Here is a 27,633-nt window from a genome sequence, read left to right on the forward strand (position 1 = left end):
GCCACCACCCACCATGATGGGGTTCCCATCACCTCTTTTCAACCTAAGACATTACATACTGATTGTCAACATCACAGGAAAAGGCTCCCTGTTTCATAGGACACTTAGGAACTATTTGCTAGTTTAACTGATGCCAAGGCTTTTCACAACTGTGTTAGGAACGAAAGGGCCCCAGACAGCAAATAAACTGCTCTCGGATTGATGTTCTGTTTAACCCAAACACTGCTTAAGAGTTTGCTAAAAAGGGCACTTTTCCTGGGTACAGTTGAGAGAGGTCTTTCTGAAAGCTTAGAATGATTACCACATGGTTTTAAAAATAATTTATTCCATTAAGTAGTTTTAAAAAATAGTAAAATCACCGCGGGACACATGATAATGCATTCAGTGGAACCAGGGCCAACTTATGTAAACAAATGGAGAAATAATCAAAGGTCTAAACTTGAGAAAACAGGAACAGCAGTCTGTAAAGTTAGGGCACATCCCTACTTTAATTTCCATCTGAATATTTATAACAATATACAGGACAGCATGGTCAAATTTTAGAGAAAACAGATCATCACTATGACTACATCTGTGTTCCTATTTGAGAATAGAGATGTCTTTTAAAAACGCCATTTGGTTTGTAGAACAGAATGTATTTTTCTCTTATGTCTACGTCATCTGCTACACAAGTGAGAACACCCTTTTGAATTTTAAAACCTTAATCTCAGGTCCCGATATTCCTGACCTGTCTCTTGTTACTGTGTGAAAGAAATAAACTTTTTTTTTTTTTTTTAACATGTTTCAATTCAGAATCTTTACAAATAAAAAAGAATCTCACTTATGTCTACCTCCTATCACTGTATAGTCTCAAAGAGTAAGCAGAGGAGAATCAAAAGTGGTTTACAAAAGGCACTGGACAAAAGACGCATTGGCAGTTCTCACTTTTGATCAAACACTGGCAATGCCCCCAGAACCCTGCTGTGAGTGGCCACTGCTAACACGGGAGAAACAGCCCTCAGCGTGGCTGCAATGTCCCAGGCCCTCCGCGATGCAGAGCTCTGTGTGCGGAAACCCTCCAGCAGGTACGGCCCAGGGGGAGGGAAGACCAACGACACTGAAAGGACAGAACTGGGATCAGGTATTTCCTCCAAAGCAAACCTTTTGTCTCTACTAAAACGTGATGCTCTTTCATAAAGCAAGTCCAACTGAAATGCATTCTAAAATACGGGGTACACCTCAAAACCAGGGAACAACATTCAGGTTACTTTATTACACTGCACTTGCAGCTACATAAGGTGCACTGTGAAAGGCCAAGTGCTGGTGAGAAAGGACACACCCTCCAAGGACCACTGGTGAGTGAGTCCTGTGTGAGACTATTCACATGACTCCCAGCAGCTACCATTTTTCCTCTAGAAAAAAGCTACTTTCATCTTCTGGTCACTCACTTAAATATCTTCAGGGACTCCCAACTGTAAGTGTCGCTGCAAGTGTCCGACACATGCAAGGCTCCTTTACTCCCAGATGCCCACCTCGTCAGCATCTAATCAATGGTTGACTGGCAAAGCAGAGAGGATTTTCTGTCATGAACTAGAAAATCAAAGACCCTCCCCAGAAAAGGCAGAGGCACAAACTTTCACCTGTGTTTCAGGAAAAGAGCAGAAGGGAGCGCAGCACTGTCGAGGGAGGAGCGGGGCTGCCGCCTGTGGGGCACCCCGGCCTCTCTGGCGCCCTCTTCCGTTACGTGTGCACCTGGGGCGGCTAACAGAGCCTGTCTGTAACCACACGGAGGGTTTTCAAAAAATCTCCATGAGTTTGCGTTCACCTTCTCGCCAAATAACAGAAAGCTAAATTTTATACAGAATATTTGCAATTTCTAAAATTCTTTTACTCTCTAAATAAGGACTGATAAATTAATCAGAATATTATTTTGGCATGTGAAATTTCAGCAATAAACACATTACTTTTCTTAAAAAACAAACAAAACAACGAAGAACAAACCAAGAACCCCAGCAGTGTGCATGGGCCCTACAAGGTGGCAAGCTGGGCCAGGCGCGCCATCCGGCGGAGGTGGCCCCCGTTGGCGGGGCTGTAGCGCCCGGGGCTGCCCAGGCCGGAGACGTGAGGTGTGGAGCCAGGCTTCCCAGGGCTGCCGCCTGCAGGGCTGCTTCTCCCAGGGCTGCCGCTAGGAGGGCCACTGATGTCCAGGAGCTGAGACTTCAACTTCCCTTTCAGTGAGGGGCTGGACCAGCTGAGGAAACCAAGAACGGGCAGTCAGCATGGACGGCTGGATGGGATGGGGCAAGTGGAGGCCACAGACAGGATCTGGGCCCCTGCCCCCGAGAGAACACCTGCAGAGGCGCTGCAAGCCTGGGAGCCGTGGGCCCTGAAGACTGAAAGGGCCACACGAGTGGCATGTGACCCTGAGCAGGAATCTGGGGTACTTCCATCCCATACCCACTTGTCAGCAGCATCCTTCAACTTTATCACCCGCGGCCATACATCAGGGGACTCCCCACCAGCTTGGCTAACGGATCTTACTGTGTGAACTTCCCCACGAATCTAGCGACTCTGCCCCCTGGGTCTGTGGGTACCTCTGTCTGTCCGAAGGTGAGTAGCAAAGGACAGCGCTCCTCCACCTGTGTATGGCCGGGTACTGGCGAGGGTCCACGTCCGTGCACTCCAGGGCTGCCAGAACATCCCGATCCAGTTTTGATGGCTCTTCTCTAGAAGGCACGAGAAGGAGCAGAAACCTCCATGATTACACCCAGAAATTCAGCACCACTTAAATTACCACTGTCCATTACCACCACCACAGGCACTATCTGCAGGCTACAATCCAGGTCGGGGGTGAGGGTGAAGGTGGGGATGGCAGAGAGAACGTGCTGCCCACAGGGGGGAGACCCCGGCCACAGCCCTGCTGGCAAGATGCGCTCTGCGTATCACCACCTCCAGGAAGACAGAGCAGAAGGGGGAACAGGCCATCAGCTGGACAACTGAGACTGACCCCAAGATGGCCTTTCTTCCTAAAACTCATAGGACAGCTCAGTCACGGTGGGAAATACAGTGGACACAAGGAGGAGCCAGGAAGGAAAATGCTGTCTCCCGCTGGCTTGGAGGACCAATGAGGATGGATAGAAAGCCACCAACTCGTGAGACAGATGGAACAAGTGCCTGTCAGGCTGGCTGGGGTGGAGGGAAGTGTCCAAGAATCATACTGGCACCTGTGTCCACCACCCCCCAACAAACATGCATGCTTCCCAACTCATACCCAGAAAGGAAGAGCCTCTGGACAGGGTCCTTCGAGGCGGGGACCTCCGAGGGCTCCGAGCCATTGCCATAGCGGGGCTCGTGCATGGAACTGTCCGGATTCAGGCACATGTTAGCAATTCCAGCAGACATCTCATTTTCTGTCCTTCCCTGGTTATTTCCAAGTCTATCAGCGGAAAGAGGTTCTAACACGTCACTTCCTCCTGCGTTCACTCTTGATGTCAGGATCTTCTTATCTCTAGTTTTCACTCTTTGATTTGCTGTCTTAGAAAAGCTACTTTCTAGATTCTGCAAATTCAATTTATCAAACTCAACAGTCAAGCCGGAGACTGGTGACAGGAAGTCTTCCTCCCCACTCTGGGCCTTGGGCCTCTTCCCACCCAGGGTCTTGCCATCCCTCAGGGGGCTGCAAAACCCATTTCTGCTGCTGTGGGGACTAGTCGGGGCTGAGGCTTCGATAAGTTCTGTCTGCTCCAAGGGGAGGATGTCACACCCCAAGTCTCCAAAAGTAGCTGCCCTGGGCGGGGTGTTGTTTCGAGCTGTATTTTGCCGATTTTTTATCTCTTCCAAGCTCATGTCATCATCTTCATCTAGAAACGCCCTCACAGAGATGGAATTGCTGCACTTCCTGTGACGGCCTGTGAGGGAGAAAGCAGCTTTCAGAGGTGTTGACAAGAGGACTTCGGGATGTCACCGCACATAGTACAAACCCTGTGACAAGTCACTCCCGTATTCAAAGCCTCCTCCTCATTGTTTAAGACAGAAAACCTTGGAAAAAGTCAAGCAGGACCTTGCAGACAGAATTACAGGCTCCAGACCCAGCTGGAGGAAAATGAGAAGCCACAGGTTCCCATAGACCTGGACACAGGACAGGCTGCCAGTCTCACCAGTCCTGGACGCACTGCATATCCTTACCTAGGGTTGAAGCGTCCTCCTGGCGACATGCTGCATTTTCTCCCATGTCTTGCAGGTGTTTTTTGCCTACTTCCTGCTGAGTAAGGTATTCTTCTAGCTTTTGCAGGCCTGCCTGGGAAGACAGATCAACAAAACAGCCCAGAAAGTCCCAGTATTCGACCCAGGGATACCCCAGTTCATGAGCCAGCTCCCTGTAAGAATAAAGCAAATTAACCAGCTTTGAGAGCAGAAGAAAAACTCACAGAACCTACTACACAGAAAAGAGTCACTTTATGCTGGAAGTACTCAAACTGCACCTGCAACCTTGGTTTCTTTTTATCCTAAATTTGGGGCTAAAAGAGTACGCTTAATTTCCTAAAGCAGCGCCCCCCTCACAGGGTAAGACTGTGCTACGGAATGAGTCAAGGTCACAGGTGAGAAAGGTACCACTTACAAACAAACCGTTCCACTCACACCAACACTCACTCATAAGAGATAAAAAAGGGCAAACTGTAAAACTCCACTAACAAAGAACATTCTGGTTTTCATAAAACAATGGTACCAAGTTGAAGACAATTCTGGCTTGAGCTAGACATAAATGTTTAGAGGTCCTTTTCAAGTTGTGAACTTAAAGCTGGGCACATATTTTGAGAAAAAGTTCTAAAACCATCCAGTTAAGCATTATTTGATAGGCTGTAAATTAGCTTGATTGTGGAAAACACTTTTCAGGGACGTCTCTCATAGCAGTTCCTGGCCACGTCCTCCTCTGGTATTTTATTTTCTCCTTCCTCGTGTGGCTCCTTTCCCCACACACCCTCACGCCCCTGGGACACCCCGCCTGACTGCCAGGAGGGACTGTTTTCATGGAGCCTTGCTGCACAGGCTGCAGGTACACCTCTGCAAATTAGACCTCAGTAAAAAGGCTTTAAAGTCAAGCAGTAAACACTTCTGGGAATCACTGATTTCAAAGTCCCAGCCAGCACACCAGCACACAGCACCCCAGACCCCCCACCCGGCCCTTGTCCCTCGGCCCCTCTAAGTACCTTCCCACTCTCTCAATGCCTCTTTCGGGATCAGATTTCCTGACGCTGTGGAAGAAGCCGGCTTTCTCTCGAGGCGGGGTTTTCCAGAGTCGGCGAAAATCCTCTGCCTGGAGCAGAAAGTGTGCTGAGATATGCTGTGCGCCCGCGTCGCCAGGCGGTGCCCCCCCAACCCCAGACACGGTGCAGGCAACGTGCCCCCTGCCCTGTAGCTAAGGAACCTCAGCTGCATCACAGCAGAGCCAGGAGGGGCCCCGGCAAGGCCTGGGCTGCGTTCAGGGTCAGAAGTGAACCAGGAGGCTTTGAGGGAGACCCTACAGACCTGCTGCCCAGTAAATGTGTGTGCTTTTTATGTTTCACGCAGCTAAATCTATTCCTAGCATTTTTTAGTTTAAGGTAACTAACTACAGCTTCCTTTTACCAAGAGGAAAGAGTGCATACAGGTCAGTATATCAAGTACCTCCATCTGGAAGGTAAACTTTAGAGTCTGCAAGTGGAAGTTTCCTACTGACAGCACAAATCCAAGGACAATGGAATGGGCATATGCTGTGCAAGGACCATAGGCACGGATGGGGGGGGGCGCAGGTAATGCCAGCATGAGGAGAGTAAGCCCAGGTAAACCTCATTTCTTGGGAGCACCTCTTGTCACATACCTACCCTGGCTAACAATAATAGGGTCAAGACACTCTTGTTCCTCCAGGAAAGCTCTGAAGCCTCACTGACAACTCATTGGAGTTTCATGAGATCTGGTCTCCAGGACCAAGCACAAAGCAGAAGACTGGAAAAACCCAGCATTCCTGGTGGGAACAGCCAAGAATTGTTCCAGACCTTCCACAGATGCTCACCTTGGATGGACTCAGGGGCCCTGCGAAGGCTCGAAGGGTTAGAACAGGGTCTTTGGGGAAGCATCCAGTGTGGCCAATGTGAGAGACCTCGCCGGTCTGGTCTGAAGACCACAGCTCCCCGATCACAGGAGAAGACGTGTCCTCGGCCCTCAGGAGGGGCACATAGTAGTGACCTGGGAGGAGAAAACACACGGGGCTAAGCGACGTGTGTGGAGCCTGCACCACAGTGGCTGTTAGGCCCTGGGCATCAGCCTGAGAATCAGCTGGGTTATTACCCCACAGGCTCTGCATGCCAGTCAAAGATGCTAACAGTAAAAGGGCTGAGAAAGCTCTGGAGCCAGAGCACCTGAAGAGAGGTCGGTCTGCGCCAGACTCCTGTACCGAATGAGCCCCACGCTCTTCCTCTGCAGAGAAATAAGGAGGAGGAGAAAAAAGGAAAGGGGAGCAGCAAACACATGCTCGTTCCCAGGTTCGTAGGAGGACCGAGAGGTGGGACCTGTGAACCAGAGCAGCTGAAGAGGAGCTGGAGAAACCTTACAGAGAAGATGCATTTCAACCTCCATCCTCCCCCAACTCCTATCCTGTTATATTACAATTTTGTTACCACTGAACACACATCTCCAAGCAGACCTGGAATGACACACTTTGGTACCGAACCTGGGAAGGACACAGGCTGAAGCCACAGGGACAGTGTGGCAGGAAAGCAGCAAGGACACCACGCGCGCCGTGTGGTGGCTGCTGGGGGCGCGTGAGACTCCACACCACCAGGCCTCACCGAGCGCTGCTCGAAAGAAACCACCAGGGATCTGGGCAGGAACGGAAACCAGAGAGAAGCAGATAAAGACGAGCACACAGGGGAAGCAGAGAGCTTCCAGTATCTGCAGCAAGGCCACTGAGCGAGCTGCTGCCAACTGCTCAAACTCCCTGGAAACAACCCAAAGGAGAAAGGGGGTAAGAAGGGGGGCTTTCCACCACCAGATGCTCTAAAGCCTGCAGGCTGGCTGGGACACAGTCTGGGAGCTCTGCACCAGAGGCTGGAGGCCCCCGGAAACCAAGCAGGAAGGACTGGCCCACGGGCCATGGTCTGAGAAGCCCTTGGCCTGGAGAGTGGTGATCCAGGGCTGGGAGGTCACAGAAGCAGAGATGGGGATAGCCTGGGCAGAGGGCGGTGGAGGACAGGGAGCCACCAGACTGACATAGGGGATCCAGGCAGGCCTCTCCTGCCTTCTGGCTGCCCTGCAGGCTGTGGCCAAAGAAGAGGGGCCGGAGGCACCTGCTGTCCAAGAGGCTGCAGAGGTCAAGGGGTGAGGCCGCAAGCAACAGTCAAGTGACAGACAACTTGGTCTCCCCGAAAAGGGAGGTGGAACTCAGGGTACCTCTGAGGGGGTCCCAACAGCCCCCTGGCTTCACTCCCACACATAAGGCAGCCTAGACGCTGCCAGGGCCTTCACCGTGGAGGGCCTCCTCACTCTGGGCGCCCACTCCCCTCCTTACCCTTTAGGTAGTCTCGAATCCGCTCCTTCAGTTCCACAGATTTGTTTTTGCTTCTTTCACAAATAACCTATTCAAAAAAAATAAATAAAAAGTGAACACTCTGAATCAAATTTATCCTATTTTCTTATCATGAAAATGATATTGCAGAAGCAAATATTAAAGTCAAGAGAACAAGGATAGATAGATCCTAACACCTGAGTATTTCATAAAGCCCACAATAAAAAATGTTTAACAGTGCAATCTTCCTTCTTCAATGTTTTGTAAAAGCTCCAAGGGGCCAGGACAAGGAGAACAAACTCTGAGATTACAGGTAAATTTTACCTTCTTTCTTCAGGCTGTCTACATTTCCTAATTTTCTGCAAGGAAAGGAAACCTTAAGGTGAACCATCAGGTCAGAGCAGACATGTCCACACCTCAGGGCTATACACTTCACTGTCTGGGAGCCTGTCTTCTATGGTTTGGCTGGACTGAACTACAACTTCTATTGAACAGGGACACAAATGTTTCATTTTTACGACTACAGGAATCAATGTTCTCAGACATTAGAGAACTGTGAACATTTTAGCTACAAACAATAAAAGACCAATAACCTTAAAATAAAAAGGAAGGAACCATAAAATCACCGTTCCTGCCAACCTGTGAGAAAAACAAACTACCACTGCACAGTGAACCCTTCAAGTAGTGCAACATTTCCTTTTAAACTCTGTAACTGATTGTAAGAGATGTCCAATGCTTTAAAGACCTGTCACCACCTACTGTATAGCACATGGAACTCTGCTCATACTATGTGGCAGCCTAGATGGGAGGTGAGCTTGGAGAATGGATACATGTGCATGTATGGCTAAGTCCCTCAGCCAGTTCACCTAAAACTATCAAGGCTATCAGCATGAAACAAAATAAAAAGTGAAGCAAAAATGTGTCACCATCTTATATTGAGAAAACACACACACATGCACACAGAAAGTTGAGTCAGATTTATCCAAAATAATGGTAATTTCTGAGTTGCAGAATTGGCTGGTAAATTTTATTCTTTTTATGTGAATTCTAAACTTGCTACAGAAGTGGGTGCAACTTATATAATCACAGCAAATGAAAAGGAGGTGACACTGCCAGAACAGGATCTTACAAATTCTATTTCCACAGGGTTGGCAGGTCCAAGCCAGCCAACAGCTCCCATGCATGTTACAAATTAACTCCTCTTCCAGTTCTTTCAGGTCCACTTTCCTCTCTACCTCACTGCACAGAGGCACTGCTGCCTTCTCTAAAGCACGTTTTGCTCAACTGCTGACATACATCCTGATAAGACCTGTTCCTAAGGCTTGTGCGGGCCAGGTGAGAATACAGAAGAGGCATAGGACAGCTCCTGGTGCACACTGGGCTGAAAACACGAGCAGCATCATCTTCATCATCACATCCTCACCACCATCATCACTACCTCCATTATCCCTCACCAGTTACCATCATCCTCACCACCGTATCACATTACCACCACCACCATCATAACTGACTCCATCCTCACCATCTCCATCATCCATGACCACCACCATCAGCAGCACAAGCACCACCTCCTATGTTCTCTGACTCTGGTGAGCTGAAGGATGCAGAGGGAACTTGTCAAAACACAGTGACCCACTGAGGACAGCTTGACCATCCATTTCAGGAAAATAAAATCTGCAAACTAGGGCAGTTCACTCTCTCCTGGCTCTATAGAAGCGTCTTCTTCAGAGCACATCTTACTTGACAATCAAGGTTCTGTTGCCATAAGGTAAACACATGCACACAGTTACTTGTGTCTTCACAGTAGCTGTGGTTGCAGACCTTGTAATTTTATACATATTCATTTCTAAAACTATGTAATAAGATTTTAAAAGGTACTTACGTCTTCAGGTGTTTTATCATATTTATTCCTTGGGTTTTTTACAATCAAAGGGTGTGAAGAAAGCACATTGACCACATCTACGTTTCCAAACTTACAAGCAAAATGCAATGGTGTGTCATAGCCCTGGGAGAGATGCAAAAGAAGAACACTTCTATACACTTTTTGGTTCATAAAGTTCCTTCAAGTTACTAAAAATAAGTAGTAAAACAAACAAAACCCTTAAAAAAAGACTATAAAAAGTGTGTGGAAACAGTGTGGAGATTTCTTAAAAAACTGGAAATAGAACTGCCATATGACCCAGCAATACCACTTCTGGGCATACACACTGAGGAATCCAGATCCGAAAGAGAAACGTGCACCCCAAAGTTCATCGCAGCACTGTTTATAATAGCCAGGACATGGAAGCAACCTAGATGCCCATCAGCAGATGAATGGATAAGGAAGCTGTGGTACATATACACCATGGAATATTACTCAGCTGTTAAAAAGAATTCATTTGAATCAGTTCTAATGAGATGGATGAAACTGGAGCCCATTATACAGAGTGAAGTAAGCCAGAAAGATAAAGAACATTACAGCATACTAACACATATATATGGAATTTAGAAAGATGGTAATGATAACCCTATATGCAAAACAGAAAAAGAGACACAGAAGTACAGAACAGACTTTTGAACTCTGTGGGAGAAGGTGAGGGTGGGATGTTTCGAAAGAACAGCATGTATATTATCTATGGTGAAACAGATCACTAGCCCAGGTGAGATGCATGAGACGAGTGCTCGGGCCTGGTGCACTGGGAGGACCCAGAGGAGTCGGGTGGAGAGGGAGGTGGGAGGGGGGATCGGGATGGGGAATACGTGTAACTCTATGGCTGATTCGTGTCAATGTATGACAAAACCCACTGAAATGTTGTAAAGTAATTGGCCTCCAACTAATAAAATAAAATTAGGAAAAAAAAAAAAAAAAGGCAGTGTCTTTATAGCTGAAAAGTAATTGGCACACTAGCATACACCCACTTTATGCCAGGGCGTTAGTCCAGCATAACGCTTCGTTCCTGTGTGGCTGGGGGAGCTCACAACAGAGCTAGGGTGTAACACCTCGTCAGCAAACAGCAGCTTTAACAATTCAGGGCCCAGTACAATGTCTTAAAATCAATGCTCATAAGGTATAACAAATAGATAAAAACAAGATCTAGAATTCAGCAAAGCCCATGATTTGGTCTATACTCAGAACTCTCTCCAATGGCTAGTATTGCAGTAAATGAAACTCTTCCCTTCTGATTTCACAGGTTTTTCAATTCAACCCCTCCCCAGTCTCCCTGCAGACCAGCAGGCACCTGAGCTGTGGAGCTACCACACCCGGGGGATGGCCGCAGACTAGGAGGCCGTTCGGCCAAAACAGAATCTGCTCAGGTCCACCTGCAACCACCACACGTTCCAGCCCTTGGGTTCCTCCCTCTACATGTCATGCTTTGTGCTTAGAGCTTCTCTCCCAGTTATCTAGAGTCACAAGGGCCCTGCTACCCGCACCCACACCCCCAGTTCCAGTCCCCCTTCTCCAAGGTGGCCCAAGACCCCTGTGCAAGCAAATACCCTCAGGGCAGCTCCACCCCCGCCCCCTCCCCACCGTGCACCTTCCAGGTCTCCAGGAGCTGCTGACACCGCCCGTGGCTTTCCCACACAGCTAACAGCCAGCTCCGAAGACTAGGCTCCACCACACACACCCGCCCCACCCACCACAGCTGTAGACACACAGAAGGATCTGAGCTGGGCTCCAGTAAAGCTATACTGACTGAATGGGACAGGCTGCCCCTTGCCAGCCCTGGCTTGACTGCCTTCTCCCAACCAGGCCCTCCTGGTCCACCATCTACCTGAGCCGCCTCCAGCCCCGTGGCCAAGGCTGCAGCATCAGCACAGCTCCCAGCCAGGCCCCGGGGGCCGGGGCCGCTGCACATCAGGGCCAGCTGTGTCCACTCAGTGTTCAAGATATCAGAGTGCAAAGTGCCCTCCACACTCCCCTTCCTTCTGGCTACCCCTCTTCCTCAAGCACAGAACATCCTTCCCTAACCTGCTCGGTGCTTTAGCAGCTTGACCCCAGCCACGCCCCTCACTCCTGCCAGCTACCTTCATTCCTGCACAGCTGGGGGCTCTGGGTCCTCTAGCCACTCCTGGCTGATCCAGCCTCCCCTTCACACTATACCCTCTGCTGAGCCCCTGAGCTTGGAGGTCAACACTTTAAGCAATTCCTACTCTCAGTGCTTTGTGGTCAAAGAATGGGATCTGTAACACCTAATATCAAGAACTTATCCAGTGGTCTCTGTGGACACACACGCAAGTTTTCAATGAGCGCTACACAGGCATGAAAAACACTGCATTATACTTCCGGCGGGGCACACAGGCCTGTATCGCATCAAGAAGTCACATTTACCAACTGCACTGTCACACACCCTGATTCAGTTTGTTCCCTCTTAGTCTAATGTACTATGATTTTATTCTCTCTGTCCTATTCCACACTTACTACTGCTTTCATGTAACCACTGTTTTCTCTTTTATGCTTCTCTTTAATTTTGCCAGCATGGCCAAAATTTTTCTCTTTGTCCTTTTCTCTCTTGTGAGAAAAGTTATTCTTGCTTCCAGTTCTGCAGTTCAATGTATCATATTCAATATGTTACAAAATAATCCACTAGGCTTTCTTTATTTCCTCTCCTGCCAACCACGAGTTCTCAAACTCCTAGGTTTCGCTCAGAATTTACAGCCCTTGGCTCTCAGCCATCATTGGGTTCTCCCTTATATAAATATGTAAAACTCTTCTGTTTCAAGAATCCTTACTTAAGCCTTATGCACCATTAAAAATCACCCCACTGGGGGGCTCCCTGGTGGGTCAGTGGTGAACAATCTGCCTGCCAATGCAGGAGAATCAGGTTCAATCCCTGGGTGGGGAGAAGCCCACGTGCCGCAGGGCAACTAAGCCTGTGCACCACAACGACTGAACCCACGCTCTTGGGCCTGTGAGCTGCAACTACTGAGGCTGCATGCTGCAACTAGAAGCACGCACACCTAGAGCCTGCACTCTGCAACGAGAAGCCACTGCAATGAGAAGCTTGCGCACTACAACTAGAGAGGAGACTCTGTTCTCCACAACTAGAGAAAAAAGCCTGAGCAGCAATGAAGACCCAACATAGCCAAAAATACCTGAATGAAATATTTAAGAACAAAAAAAAAATCACCCCACTGAACACTTTAACCCTACAGGAAATATTCTTCACATAATGTTAAATGGAAAAAACAGACATACATAGGACACTAGACTGTAAGGCACCAAAATCTTTTTACTTCTCTCTTTAGCTTTGGGGCATTCACTCCCCCTCCTTTCAGCTCAAGCCTCTCTGAACAAAGGCCATGAGGGAAGTGCCCTGGGGGCGGCTCCACCCCAACTGAGACCCAGGTATGTAGGCCAGCAGGGGGCTCTTCTCAAGTGTGAGCGGGTCTGTTTCAAAACACATCTTTCTAAGCTCAAGCCTCTCCTCTGAGCTGATGCAGCGCAAGGATGCAGTAAATAAACACCCAAATACTGTTTCCACAACAGGATGGCTACGAGGCATACCACTCTGTCTGGTGTGTTGAGGTACAGGTCCACCACGTAGCAGATGCGCTTCTCCAACATGTGCGGCTCGTCATCCGGGTACATGAGCCGCATGAACTCGGGGTTCTCCAGCGTCTCCAGGGTGAGCTGGCACACAGCAGCCTGGTTCTCTTTGGCAGCCACATGCATGACATTGTACCGACACCCCTCCTGAAAGAAAACGGCAGACTCTGAGCTTCGCTTTCATCACCTGCAGTCTTGATGATAATGACGCTAGAAGCAGATTTACCTGTACAATGGTTGGGTTGTCCCCCGAACCAATCAGATACCGGGGATTACTCCAAATGAGGTCGGAAAAGGTGTCTTCGTCTCCCTTCTCCACGGCTTTCCGAAGTTTGGCAGTCAGGTCTTGTGTGCGCGGATTTTTATAGCTGTTTGCTCGCTCTTTGCTTGCTGTTTCTGACTCAGACAAGTACAACCCATCTGTCACGAAGAGACAATTGAAGAACATTGAATTTCACAAACATTTTTTCATCATCCACTATGTGCTTCACTGAGGGTAAGAAAAATCTTTCCCATAGACGCTGATGACCTACTTGCAGCAGACAGACGCGTGTCCCAGCCTCGGGCAGTGAAGGACAGGCTGTGAAGCTCAGCAGGGGGATATGGGCACACAGCCAGGGATACGATCCACTCCTGCATGGGACCTTCCAAGAGCAAGGAGCATCCCCAGCAAGGCAGTGAGTCAAGAGGAGGGTCTACTGGCTGAATCACAACACTTGTGGGTGTGTGAAAGCCATGTGAGGAACTGTCACCAAACGTGAACAGGGAAACCTGTAAGTGTTGGGAATCATCCTGGGTTCCACGGAGGAAGCGCCTCCATGAAGTGATAGAAGAGGAGGCACACCGCACTCTTGATCCAAGGCCAACTGCCTGCAAGGAGAGCCGCTTGCTTCCTCAGGAACCCCAGCCAGCCTGGGAAGCAGGGCTGCTGTGAGCTCACAGAAGGGCCAGAATGAGGCTAGTCCACTGGGGTTTTGTATGATGCTGACAGCAAAGGCCCCTCACAAGACCCTGGTCCTGAGCTGGGAGTGGCAGTGGCCAGGTTTCCAGCTGGACGGCTCCCGCAGGCAAGCTCAACTACTGGAGAACTGTCTGAGGTCGAGCAAGTACCACTTGGGCTTCCCTGGTGGTGCAGAGGTAAAGAATCCTTCTACCAATGCAGGAGATGTAAGACAATGCAGGTTTGACCCTCGGGTGGGAAGATCCCCTGGAGAAGGAAATGGCAACCCACTCCAGTATCTCTGCTTGAAATATTCCATGGAAAGAGGAGCCTGGTGGTCCTCTGGGGTCCATGGGGTCACAAAGAGTCGGACATGACTGACTGAGCACATGCACAACAAAGTGCTTTCACAAGTACAGGTACAAGCAAGTACCGTGAGTCTTAGAAGGTGTAGCTTCAGGGCGGAAGTAGACAGGTCTCAGCATCTAAAAACGCCAAGAACCCAACAGGCTGCAGGAGAGAAAGTGCCACAAGAGGGACAGAACACAGGGTAATGGAGGCCCTTTCGCGGCTCCTCCCACGGCCCTGTCAGCTTTGGGGCCCAAGAGCGGCCTGGTCCACTCAGCTCCTGTTGCCTCAACCCAGACCAGCTGACCCATCCTCCTCCAGCTGCTCCGTGGCCTGGGCCTCAGTCCTCTGCTCCCAGCACACTGAACTTCTCTCAAAGGCAGAGAAAACTAGTTACCAAGAAAGAGGGTATAAAACACCCAGGAGTAAATATGATAGTAATGCCAGGTATGAACTGCTATATAAATGACCTTTTAACCCACCACTGTTAAAGAGTGGTGCCGTTTTCACAGGAGAAAGTGGTAAAGAGGTTTTGCTTGGAGAAGGGAAATAATCACAAATTCCTCTGGCAAATTTCTCAGCATCTTCTCGGTTTGTAAAAGCTTTAAATCGGGATCCTTTGTTCATCTTGACAGCTTGTAAGGCTTCCTTTTTATCTTCATAAACGTGAATCCTTTCTGTATGGAAAAAGCGACAAAGGAAAATCAGAGACAATTAACTGGAGCCCTTGTCACCTAATTCACACTTGAAGCCCTGGGTTTGTTAATTAACAATTGTGATCCTTTCTCTCATTAATATTTCAGATTTTTAATCTTCACCAAAAAAGGGCTTCAGTTAGCAAAAAGAACACAGTAAGTTTGATCATATGAATATGCATGGATATAAATGATAAATATTTTATATCTACACATGCAGTTTTTACTAAGGACATAAAAATAAAATTTATAGGCCAATGATCTAAATAATTTTAAAAGTAAGTCAAAAATCTATGACTATTGGACTTCCCTGGTGGTCCAGTGGTTAAGAATCTGCCTGCCAATGCACAAAACATGGGTTCAATTCCTGCTTTGGGAAGATTTCCACATGCCACGAGGTAAGGCAACTACTGAGCCCTTGCCCTAGAGCCTGTGCTCTGCAACAAGAGAAGCCACAGCAATGAGAAGCCCATGTACTGCAACTAGAGAAAGCCCAAGTGTAACAACAAAGACCCAGCACCACCATAAATAAATAAATAGAAAATACACACACAAAAAAAGGGTACTAGATATAAAAATATGACAGGTTTCCCTTATTTGAAAAGACCAAAAGGGAAGTTTAATAACATGCAGTATTAGACAAAAATGTACATTCATACTATAGAGAGGCTAAAAATCACTCATCCATAGCAAATAGTGGTATCTTTTGGAGGACCATAGCTTTCAGTTTTAAAAATGCATACTGAAAAAAAATACCAAAAAACTTTTGACCTGACACTCTTACCAATTTTATAAAGATAAAAATAATGTACATACATACATATATATGTTAAATGTAAATTAAAATATATTAAAAATATAAAAGTAATTAAAATTCAAATACACAAATAAAACATAGTAAGCAGGGTCAGGAATGAATGATACACAGTAAGATTTGGCTGGGGAGGAATAAATTTCATCTTTATAGACTACACACACATATATAAAATGTATATATTATGTACACTGTTTTACAAAAAGTAACTTCGTTGTGACCAAGCTTTCATTACTTCTTTCCAATGTTATTTTAGTCTTATTTAAAATTACAATTCTTTAATGTTGAAAATTATAACTTCACTGGCCATTTGCATTCATTAATATAAAAGGTGGTCAGGTTACAGAGAATTAAAAAAAAGTGAGGGAGATGATTAATCAGAAAATGGAGCCAGTCCATAAATATTTATAAGTGAACTATATCTCCATAGAATCCAATTTCCTTAATTTCTAAAAATTCCTATATAGATTTACAAAAAATTCAGGAGCATTCTATATAAAGATGTGAACAACGGTTAATTTGGAGGAATGAGAGTATGGTGATTAAAGTCTTTCTTCTCTTCTGTAGTTTGTGATTTTTCAAACTCCCTCTCCCCTGATGTAAATGAACCACCTGTGTAACAGACACCCTACTGGTCACATTACCATTTCTTGCCGGGGTGTCCTCGAAGGCTGGGCACACCCCATAGTACAGAGGCGCCTCTGCGGAGGCTCTCAGCACGGCTTTCTGGCTGTTGACGCCGCCCGAGGCACTGAAAGGCGCTGAACAGGTCTTAGATGTCATGGCGTCTTCCTCCGGAGGATTCAAGCCCACACTATAACCAAAGTCTCTGTCTTCAGAAAAGCTGACCTGCTCAGCTGGGCTCCCTACTGCAGACTTCACAATCCTTTGTGTGTCCTGGCCCAGGGACGGGGCATCTGCGGCACCAAGGTCGGGCAGGTGTGAAGGCAGTGTACCATGCTCTAACAAAGCCTGAGCCAATTTTTTCTCAAAAATGAACCTTGTTGTTGATGTAATGGGTCCACATTTCAATCCAGCTTTAACAATCTCTTCTCTAAGTTCATCTGGATTTAGGAGCTTCAATCGCGCCAAGATGGTATCCATTGTCATTTCACCTAGGCCCAAAAGAACGAAAATCAATTTGATGGCTGTAAGTACGTCTTCTTTTAAACAAATTCAGCAAAGTTGCAGGATACAAGATTCATGTACAGAAATCTGCTGCTTTTTTATACATTAATAATGAACAACCAGAAAGAGAAAGTAACAAATCCTGTTTAAAATCACATCAAAAAGAATAAAATGTCTAGAAGTAAACTTAACTACAGAGGTGAAGACCTGAAGACCTGTAAAGACAGACATTTCTCCAAAGATATACAGATGGCCAACAGGGATATAAAAGGTACTCAACATCACTAATTATTAGAGAAATTCAAGACAAAATCACAATGAGATATCACCTAACACTGGTCAGAATAGTTATCATCAGAAAGTGTACAAATATAAAAGGCTGGAGAAGATGTGGAGAAAAGCGAACTCTTGTACACTGTTGATGAGACTGCAAAATGGTATAGACACTATGGAAAAACAGTATGGAGGTTCCTCAAAAAACTAAAAACACAACTACCATATGATCCAGCAATTCCACTTTTGGGATATACCTATCTATCTGTACACACACACCCAAAGGAAACAAAAATACTAATCTGAAAAGATATGAGCACCCCAAAGTTCATAGCAGCATTATTCACAATAGCCAAGCTACAAAAAAAATGAAATTTTGACATTTGCAACAACATGGAAGGGCTTAGAGGGTATTATGCTTAGTGAAAGAAGTCAGACAGAAAGACAAATACTATGTGTAGTCATGTGTATGAGGAATCTAAAAAATAAAACTAGTTAATACAACAAAAAAGAAATAGACTCACAGATAAAGAGAACTAGTGGCTACTGGTGGGGAGGAAAGGGAAGGGCAAGATCTGGTATGGGATTTAAGAGATGCAAACTACTATGTATAAAATAGACAAGGAATAAGGATAGGTTTACATTAGAGGAATTATAACCATTATCTTGTAGTAACTTTTAATGGAGTACAATATGTAAAAATACTGAATCACTATGCTGTAACCTGAAACTAATATGATATTGTAATTCAACTATACTTCCATTTTTTTTTTTAAAAAGTGGCAAAAGAGCTGGCTTCAGGGAATTCCCTGGTTAGGACTCCATGCTTCATTGCAGAGGGCTTGACCCTTGATTGGGGAACTAAGATCCTGAAAGCAACACACTATGACCAAAGGAAAAAAAACAACGTTGACTTCAAAGTTTCATCTCAATCCATTATTTCCCCATATTCTTTGGAGTCTATGATACAATCTGATCACACCAACATTCTAGCGAGGCCAGCATGCTGGAGAAACAGGTACATCACTTGTCACCAGTTGCAGTATGCATACATGTGTGCTAAGTCGCTGCAGTCATGTCCAATTCTTTGTGACCCCATGGACTGTAGCCCACCAGGCTCCAATGTCCATGGAATTCTCCAGGCAAGAATACTGGAGTGGGTTGCCATGCACCTCCAGGGGAATCTTTCCAACCCAGGGATCAAATCTGTGTCTCTTCAGTCTCCTGCATTGACAGGCAGGCTCTTTACCCACTAGGGCCACCTGGGAAGCCCAGTTGCAGAATAATTAAAAAGAAATCCCCAGGAAAGCAACTGGACAATGTTCATCAAAACTCCAATTCCAGAAATTTATCCTATAGATATATCTGTACTTTATTCCATACATGATGAGAAATTATGCAAAGATTTATACAGAAGAGCCACACAGATAGCTCTGGAAGTCATTTTGCTAATACTGATGACAAATAGCTGATGTTTAACATGTGGGGGGATTCCCAAGTGCCTGGTTCTATCCTAAGCACTCTGTCTGCACTAAGTTATTTAAAATTCACAGTAACTCCCCAAGAAAGTTTATTGCCATTGCTCACCCCTGCTTCAGAGATGGAAATCCTAAATCAGAGAAGCTAAGTGACTTGTTCAAGTTATACAGTCACCAATCAAATGGATGTGAACTGGAGCTGGAGGTTTCATCAATACATTTAGAGAAAGAGCAGTTAAATCTATGGTACAGGTTTAAGTACCGTCAGCTAGAACTGGGAGAAGGTAAGAAAGGACAGAGCACGGATCACTGCTGCAGTTACTGGGGCTGGAGGTGAGGGCTCAGACTAGAGAAACAGGGTGTCTTGACCACAGATCAGATGCCAGGAGTGGGGTCTAGAAGGACTGTAGTGGGCCTATAGTAATACCTAGATTTCCAGTCTAGATGCCTAGAAAGCGATTCCCCCTAAGGCAGAGAATATGAAAGATGCAAATGGGGATTTAGGAATTGAGCATAAGAGACACCCACTGCACATCAAGTAGCCATTTTGATTTTCAAGTCTGAGATTCAGAAGATGTTCAGAGTGAGAAAAACAGAGCTGGGTGTCAAGGGTACATAAATGAGTGCTTAATCCTTGCCTCAACACCTTGTCTCCAATTCATTAGCCTGTCATGCAGCGAGCAAAGTAAGCCTGGACTCAGTAACAGCTGAATAATTTTTCTTTTTAATAAATTTTTATACCACCCTTCCCCCCACTCACACACTCCAAGACTTCAAAAATCTTTTTTTTTTTTTTTCAAAAATCTTATCTTAAACAATCAGTGTATTGCACAGCCCCCTCTAGAGCTGCCAAAGAAAACAAGGCCAACTGACAACAGGAGCCCACTCAGGGAGAGCCCCTAAGGGGTCTGAACATTAGGCATAAGGTCAACAGGTGTGATAAGGAGTGGTATGAGAAGTACAGGACAGGCTGAAGCCACACGCAAGGCAAAACAGAGGTGGGGAGGACTGGGGCAGATGTTATGAACAAGTGGAGAGAAATGCCACCTGATCCTGATAATATTCTCTTTTGCATATACCATCCTTGTGTCCTGATTCTAAAGCTACCTTTTAAAAAAATTTATTAGATTGATGAAAAAGTAATTGCAGTTTCTGACAGTGAATTTTAAATCACTATAACTAGGCTCAAACACATCTTTATTAATCAAAATAGGAACCATTACAATCAACACATTGTTTTTCCAATGAGAAAAAAAAATCCATGCTTCAAGACTCGACGAACTTGAGGAAAGCATTTTCTGCCTCCTGTGGAAGTGCTTTCCCTGCAAAAAGTTGTTGAGATGCTTGAAGAAGTGGTAGTTAGTTGGTGAGAGGTCAGGTGAATATGGTGGATGAGGCAAAACTTCGTAGCCTAATTCATTCAACTTTTGAAGGGTTGATTGTGCAACGTGCAGCCAGGTATTGTGGAGAACTCGGCCCGTTCTGTTGATCAATGCCAGCTGCAGGCGCTGCAGTTTTCAGTGCATCTCAGCAATTTGCTGAGCATACTTCTCAGATGTAATGGTTTTGCCAAGATTCAGAAAGCTGTAGTGTATCAGTCCAGCAGCAAAGCACCAACAGTGACCAAGACCTTTTTTTGCTGCAAGTTTGGCTCTGGGAAGTTATCCTTCTTGGAACTTCTTCTCGGTCCAACCACTGCACCAGCTGTTGTATACAATCCACTTTTTGCTGCATGTCACAATCTGATCAAGAAATGGTTCGTTGTTGTTGAGTAGAATAAAAACTGACGACACTCCAAAACAACGATTTTTCTTTTATTATTTTCAGTCAGTACATGCAGTACCCACTTAACAAGCTTTTTCATCATTCCAATTTGCTTCAAATGCCAAATGACCACAGAATGGTCGATGTTGAGTTCTTCGGCAACTTCTCATGTAGCTGTAAGAGGATAAGCTTCAGTGATTGCTCTCAACTGGTTGCTGTCAACTTCTAATGGCCAGCCACTAAGCACCTCATCTTCAAGGCTCTCGTCTCGTTTGCAAAACTTCTCGAACCACCACTGCATTGTATGTTCATTAGCAATTCCTGGGCCAAATGCATTGATGTTTCAAGTTGTCTCAATGCTTTACGGCTCATTTTGAACTCGAATAAAAAAAAAAATCGCTCAAATCTGCTTTTTGTTTAACATCATTTCTATAGTCTAAAATGAATATAAAATTAACGGCAAGTAGTAAGCAATCAGCAAAAAAAAAAAGCGAGAAACACACATTAAAATGATAACATAACCACATGTATTTAAGAATATATTCCAATATCAAATGGCAAAGTTTCACAATGCAAAACCGCAATTACTTTTACACCAAGCTAATATTTTTAATTGGAGGATAATTGCTTTATAATGTAAAGATTTCTGTTATACATCAACATGAATCAGCCATAGGTATACATATATCCCCTCCCCTCTTGAACACCCCTCCCACCTCCTATCCCTCTAGGTTGTCACAGAGTACTGAGTAGAGCTCCCTACATCATATAGCAAATTTCTATCTATTTTACATATGGTAATATATGTTTCAACGCTACTCTCTCAATTCCTCCCGACCCCTGCTTCCTTGCTGTGTCCACAAGTCTGTTACCTACATCTGTGTCACTACTGCTGCCCTGCAAATAGGGTCATCAGTACAATTTTTCTAGATTCCATATATATGTGCTAATATACGATATTTTTCTCTTTCTGACTCAAACTTCACTCTGTATAATAGGTTCTAGGTTCATCCACCTCACTAGACCTGACTCAAACTTGCTCCTTTTTATAGCTAAGCAATATTTCATTGTGTGTACACACACACACACACACACACAACTTCTTTATCCATTCATCTGTCAATGGATATCTAGGTTTCCTCCATGTTCTGGCTATTATAAACAGTTAAAGCTATCTTTTTAATGTAGGCTAATCTGAAGGGGCTTTTGTCCTTGTAACCAAGTAAGCCACGAAGAGAACAATTACATTATATCACTAACTGTGTGACACTGAGTAAGTTATGTAAACTCTAAGCCTCAGTTTCCTCATCTATAAAACAGACATAATAGCTCCACTTCTTAACAAGAATTAGATAAAATAATGCATGTGTTTGACATTGACAAAGTATCCATAAATGTCAGGGATATGAAGTTATTACTAAGTAATACAAGCTTATTAGCCTTGCAGAATACACAGTATGCTAGAAAGTCAACTTGAATAAAGACAAACATATATCCTCTGTTACTGATATTCTTAATACACAAATATTTGCTCATGTGTGGGAAAGAAAAGATAAAGCAGGAAATAATGAGACTAGTTAGCTACAGGGGAGGGTGGGAAACAGACAGCAAGGCCAGAGGGCAGGGGAGAGGACACTTCTGAATGATTTTATATGTTCTGACTTTTAGTAATGTCTGTGATTCACATACACAAAAATCATGTAAATAAACAGATAGGAGAGACCTCCAAGTGGACTACAAACCAAAACAAATGTGCTCATCAGTATTACAAGTGAGTAACATAACAAATGGGAGAAGGAATGTAGCCACTGAAAAATAACATGTGCTACTCTCCTCTAAAGACAGGAAAAGTACACAAACATTCTAGCTGGAAGGTGGGTTTTCACAGTGGTATAGGTTAGCGATTCTGAAGCTTTTTGTGTGTCCTCTAGGTATTAGCAAATAATTGGATATATTATGGCTGCTGAGACCCAGACTCCTCACTGACAGAGAAGGGAGAGGCTACAACAGGCCTCAGAAAATTTCTGTAAAGGGCCGAGAGTAAATTTTGAGGCTCAATTTTCCGTCCCCATGGAAAAGAAATGCAAAAAGGCAAAGTGGTTGTGTGAGGAGGCCTTACAAATAGCTGTGAAACGAAGAGAAGTGAAAAGCAAGGGAGAAAAGGAAAGATATTCCCATTTGAATGCAGAGTTCCAAAGAATAGCCAGGAGAGATGAGAAAGCCTTCCTCAGGGTTCAATGCAAAGAAATAGAGGAAAACAACAGAAGGGGAAAGACTAGAGATCTCTTGAAGAAAATTAGAGATACCAAGGGAACATTTCATGCAAAAACGGGCTCAATAAAGGACAGAAATGGTATGGACCTAACAGAAGCAGAAGATATTAAGAGGTGTCAAGAATACACAGAAGAACCGTACAAAAAAGATCTTCATGACCCAGATAATCACAATGGTGTGATCACTCACCTAGAGCCAGACATCCCGGAATGTGAAGTCAAGTGGGCCTTAGGAAGCATCACTACGAACAAAGCTAGTGGAGGTGATGGAATTCCAGTGGAGCTATTTCAAATCCTGAAAGATGATGCTGTGAAAGTGCTGCACTCAATATGCCAGCAAATTTGGAAAACTCAGTAGTGGCCACAGGACTGGAAACGGTCAGTTTTCATTCCAATCCCTAAGAAAGGCAATCCCAAAGAATGCTCAAACTACCGCACAATTGCACTCATCTCACACGCTAGTAAGGTAATGATCAAAATTCTCCAAGCCAGGCTTCAGCAATACATGAACTGAGAACTTTCAGATGTTCAAGCTGGTTTTAGAAAAGGCAGAGGAACCAGAGATCAAATTGCCAACATCCACTGGATCATCGAAAAAGCAAGAGAGTTCCAGAAAAACATCTATTTCTGCTTTATTGACTACGCCAAAGCCTTCGACTGTGTGAATCACAATAAACTGTGGAAAATTCTGAAGGAGATGGGAATACTAGATCACCTGACCTGCCTCTTGAGAAACCTATATGCAGGTCAGGAAGCAACAGTTAGAACTGGACATGGAATAACAGACTGGTTCCAAATAGGAAAAGGAGTCCATCAAGGCTGTATATTGTCACCCTGCTTATTTAACTTATATGCAGAGTACATCATGAGAAATGCTGGGCTGGAAGAAGCACAAGCTGGAATTAAGATTGCCGGGAGAAATATCAATGACCTCAGATATGCAGATTACACCACCCTTATGGCAGAAAGTGAAGAGGAACTAAAAAGCCACTTGATGAAAGTGAAAGAGGAGAGTGAAAAAGTTGGCTTAAAGCTCAACATTCAGAAAACTAAGATCATGGCATCTGGTCCCATCACTTCATAGGAAATAGATGGGGAGACAGTGGAAACAGTGTCAGACTTTATTTTTGGGGGCTCCAAAATCACTGCAGATGGTGACTGCAGCCATGAATTTAAAAGATGCTTACTCCTTGGAAGGAAAGTTATGACCAACCTAGATAGCATATTAAAAAGCAGAGACATTACTTTGCCAACAAAGGTCCGTCTGGTCAAGGCTATGGTTTTTTCAGTGGTCATGTATGGATGTGAGAGTTGGACTGGGAAGAAAGCTGAGCACCGAAAAATTGATGCTTTTGAACTGTGGTGTTGGAGAAGACTCTTGAGAGTCCCTTGGACTGCAAGGAGATCCAACCAGTCCATCCTGAAGGAGATAATTCGTGGGTTTTCACTGGAAGGACTGATGCTGAAGCTGAAACTCCAATACTTTGGCCACCTCATGTGAAGAGTTGACTCATTGGAAAAGACCCTGATGCTGGGAGGGGAAGGGGACGACAGAGGATGAGATGGCTGGATGATACCACTGACTGGATGGGCATGAGTTTGAGTAAACTCCAGGAGTTGGTGATGGACAGGGAGGCCTGGCGTGCTGCAGTTCATGGGGTCGCAAAGAGTCGGACACGACTGAGCGACTGAACTGAACTGAACTGATGAGCCAAAGAACCTGCAAACACTCAAGAGCTATAGATGAAAGATGGCTGTCTTCCAAAAACAGGTGGGAGCCAGATTTGGCCTGTGGGCCATAGTTTGCTGACCCTTGGGCTAGAGTTAGAAGTATCTGCAACATGTCCATTCATTTGATAGAGACATAAAGACACAGATTAAGAAACTGAGGCAGGTCTGCAGACTATATAATACTTCCTGACTTTATCACTAGCAGTATGATTATACAAGATCCTAACATTTGGGAATCTATGTAGATGTATACAGGGTTTCTTTAACTCTTTATTTTATATTTTAATGATAAACACAAGGAGGTGAAAAATCGTACAGAGAAGTCTTGTGGAGTCACCATGTGGCTTCCCTCAGTTGGACACCTGAAACACTGCATCCAACCCAGGCAGCCGACCCTAGCACTGCACACTGACCTAACCGCACCCTCACCAGGTTCTGCAGTCACTCTCCTCTTGTGTCTTTGTGTGTAACTCTGTGATCATTTACCATATGATCATTTATCACACAAACAGCTTCACACAGACATGCTAAATTACTGAACTGTTCCGTCACCACAAAGATCTTTCTGCCAACCCTTGACTGTCATATCCAACTTCCTCCACTGTCCCCTACCCATGAAAACCAATGAGGTGTCCCCCATTGTTGTAATACCTTTACTTCACGTTATATAAATGGAATTATACATTATAGACCTTTTGAGGTTGGCTTTTCTCACTCAGTGTAATGCCCTTGAGATCCATCCGAGTTGCTGAGGGATCAACAGTTTGGCCTCACTGCTGAGCAGCATTCCACAGCATGAAGGTGCCAGTTTTATCCTTCAGACACATCTGGGCTGTTCCAGTTTTTGGCAATTACAAATGAAGTTATAAACATTTGCATAAGGGTTTTCGTGTGAAAATAAGTTTTCGACCCTCTAGGATAAATGCCCAAGAGTGAAGTACAGGTTCAACTATTTGAGAAATGGGGAGTTTGACTTCAGAATGACTGCACCTTTAAAACTTTTACCAGCAATTAAAAAAAAAAATTTTTTTTACCAGCAATAAATTTAAAAAAAAAATTTCTACCAGCAGTAAATGAGACCCAGTTTCTCAGCGTTTCCACTAGCATTACTAAATGTCATTGGTATTTTTTATTTTAGATGTTCTCATAGGTGTGTAGTGATATGTAGTGATATCTCATTGTAAGTTTAATTTGCAATTTCATGACTGGCTAGTGATGTTGAACATCTTTTCACATGTGTTTATTTCTTCCGTACCATTTTTGTAATATTTTGTCTGAAGTGACTTAGAAATATAAGTTGAAAATTTAGAAAGAACTTAATAAATAAGACACTCCAAACTGTAATTTCTTAGCCTCTGGTGGCTCAGACCCTAAAGAATCTGCCTGCAGTGCAAGAGACCTGGGTTCCTTGCCTGGGTCAGGAAGATTCCCCTGGAGAAGGGAAGGGCAACCCACTCCAGTATTCTTGCTTGGAGAATCCCGTGGACAGAGGAGCCTGGCGGGCTACAGTCCATCAGGTTGGAAAGAGACTGACAGCGGCTTTCCCATCACTTTTCAGACACCACTGGCCCCAGCCGTCTTCAGTCTTAGTGTTTGCATAGCCTTTCCTGGGACGTCCTGTTTTCTGACAGGGTTTTCTGTCACAGTGGGTTTTCTGACACAGTGCTGACAGTGTACCTGGACACAGCAGCACGCGATTTACTAAAAATGTCACCTGAAACTTTCTGAAGGGGATGAGAGAAGGTAAACAACCAGAAACCCAACAGGTTGCAGGGCAAGCTGGACCTCGTGTCAACAGGCCTGCATCTCCACACGGCTTCTGCCTCGGACTTGTCGTCCCCGCGGAGCGGGACCTTCCTGAGGCCTGCTCCCTCAGCTGTAAAAATTAAGTCATCTGTAAGGACCGCTGCAGCCCCGAGATGTCTAGATAGGGTCATCAACGTGTTGATGCTAATAAAATTAGCTTTCTGGTAATAAAATTCTATCCCCTTATCAGGGTATTTGAGAAACTGTTGTTTATCCTCCAGGAAGAAACCAGACTTGCGGGCAACGCGGTGAAAGAAAACTAAACGAAGGAGGACCTGGGATGCACGCAGAGTGCACACTGCCCTCTCGGTCAAATCGGGGGGCTCAAACCCACAAAACTGGGCACAAACGTGCCCCCGGGCATCCAGCATTGCGGCGCTCTCACCGTCTGCAAGGCAAGGACTCGCGCGTTTTACTTCAAGTCTCTTCCCAGAACACCGACTCAGGCCGGGGAAGAGGATCCAAGCCCGGAGAGGAGAAGCTCGGGGGGACCCGAGCCGGGGAGGCGGGTGGGAGAAGAAGGGAAGGAAGACCCAGGCCCGGGCAAGGGAGCGGGCCCACCCGCGAACCGGTCTTACCTGGATCGGCGGCTGGGCCCGCGGCCGCGCGGGGCGGCGGGGCGGGTGGACCGCTCTGACCCAGGCCCCGCGGCCGCCTGTCCAACCGCCGCACCAGCCAGCGCACCGCGATCAGCAGCACCGAGGCGCCCAGCAGCTCCCAGGCCAACGCCGCCCACTCAGTCGCCGCCAGCCGCGGCCACAGCATCGCCACAACTCGCCCGGTTGCCGCCGCCGCCGCCGCCGCCGCCGAGGCCCACTCTCCCGAGGACCCCGCGCGCCAGGCTGCCTGCACTACTGCCTGACGGCGCCGCGCCCGGGGGCAGCCGGGGCGGGGCCGGATCCGCACGCGCGAGGCAGGGCGCTCGATCCCACGACGGCGCCCGGCGGCCCTACAAGGGAGCGCGGCCGCTGCCGGCGCGCCTTCAGGCTCAGGGCGCGTGACGGCGTGGTCGGGCAGTGGCGCGGGCAGCCGGCGCGCGGGGTCCTCGGGCAGGCAGACGGCCCCCAGGGGCGGGTCCGAAGGCAGAGCCACAGATCCTTGAGGCCGGGCCTGGAGCCTTAGAAAGAGGATGTCCAGGCGCGGGCGGGTCTCCGAGAGAGTCCCTGGGGTCTGGGAGGAGGTTGTGCTGGGGGTTCAGGCCAGGCCCGGGTTCCAGTCGCGGTGGAACCACAAATGAACCGCTTTGGTTTCTCTGTTGCGCTAGGTGGAAACGCGGCTGCTTTGCGGTTCAGAGCGACCAAACTCCTACAGGCCAGCACCTAGTATTTTACTTACGG

The 27,633-nt window shown here is 46.1% G+C and overlaps 2 protein-coding genes across 3 annotated transcripts in view; one reads left to right on the forward strand and one right to left on the reverse strand.

The window, feature by feature from the left end:
- Positions 1-27,633, forward strand: part of FBRSL1 (fibrosin like 1) — a 412,476-nt gene that overhangs the window by 203,456 nt on the left and 181,387 nt on the right. The window lies entirely within an intron of this gene.
- ANKLE2 (ankyrin repeat and LEM domain containing 2) lies at positions 470-27,109 on the reverse strand. Of its 2 annotated transcripts, none has more exons than XM_065904851.1 (13): positions 26,875-27,109; positions 16,488-16,958; positions 14,817-15,011; positions 13,273-13,466; positions 13,005-13,193; positions 9,402-9,524; positions 7,523-7,589; positions 6,029-6,201; positions 5,187-5,293; positions 4,165-4,355; positions 3,251-3,887; positions 2,574-2,705; positions 470-2,230 (listed from the first exon to the last, which is right to left on the reverse strand). In XM_065904851.1, exons 1-13 carry the CDS (start codon positions 27,059-27,061, stop codon positions 2,008-2,010), a joined length of 2,889 nt encoding a protein of 962 aa, XP_065760923.1. In that variant the 5' UTR covers positions 27,062-27,109; the 3' UTR covers positions 470-2,007. The 2 variants fall into 2 exon arrangements, with proteins under 2 accessions (XP_065760923.1, XP_065760922.1); XM_065904850.1 differs by having other exon boundaries at positions 14,805-15,011.

The sequence above is a fragment of the Muntiacus reevesi genome, chromosome 13 (assembly GCF_963930625.1).
Source record: "Muntiacus reevesi chromosome 13, mMunRee1.1, whole genome shotgun sequence".
NCBI lineage: Eukaryota > Metazoa > Chordata > Mammalia > Artiodactyla > Cervidae > Muntiacus > Muntiacus reevesi.

Bases quoted from the DNA above. Each gene is read 5' to 3' on its own strand.
- ANKLE2 (XM_065904850.1), bottom strand. From the start codon at position 27,061: ATGCTGTGGCCGCGGCTGGCGGCGACTGAGTGGGCGGCGTTGGCCTGG. The intron at 15,012-16,487 runs GTAATGTGACCA...TTTTCCATACAG, and splicing joins GGACACCCCGGCAAGAAATG to AAAGGATTCACGTTTATGAA. The intron at 2,231-2,573 runs GTACCCACAGAC...TGGTTTCCTCAG, and splicing joins TCACCTTCGGACAGACAGAG to CTGGTCCAGCCCCTCACTGA.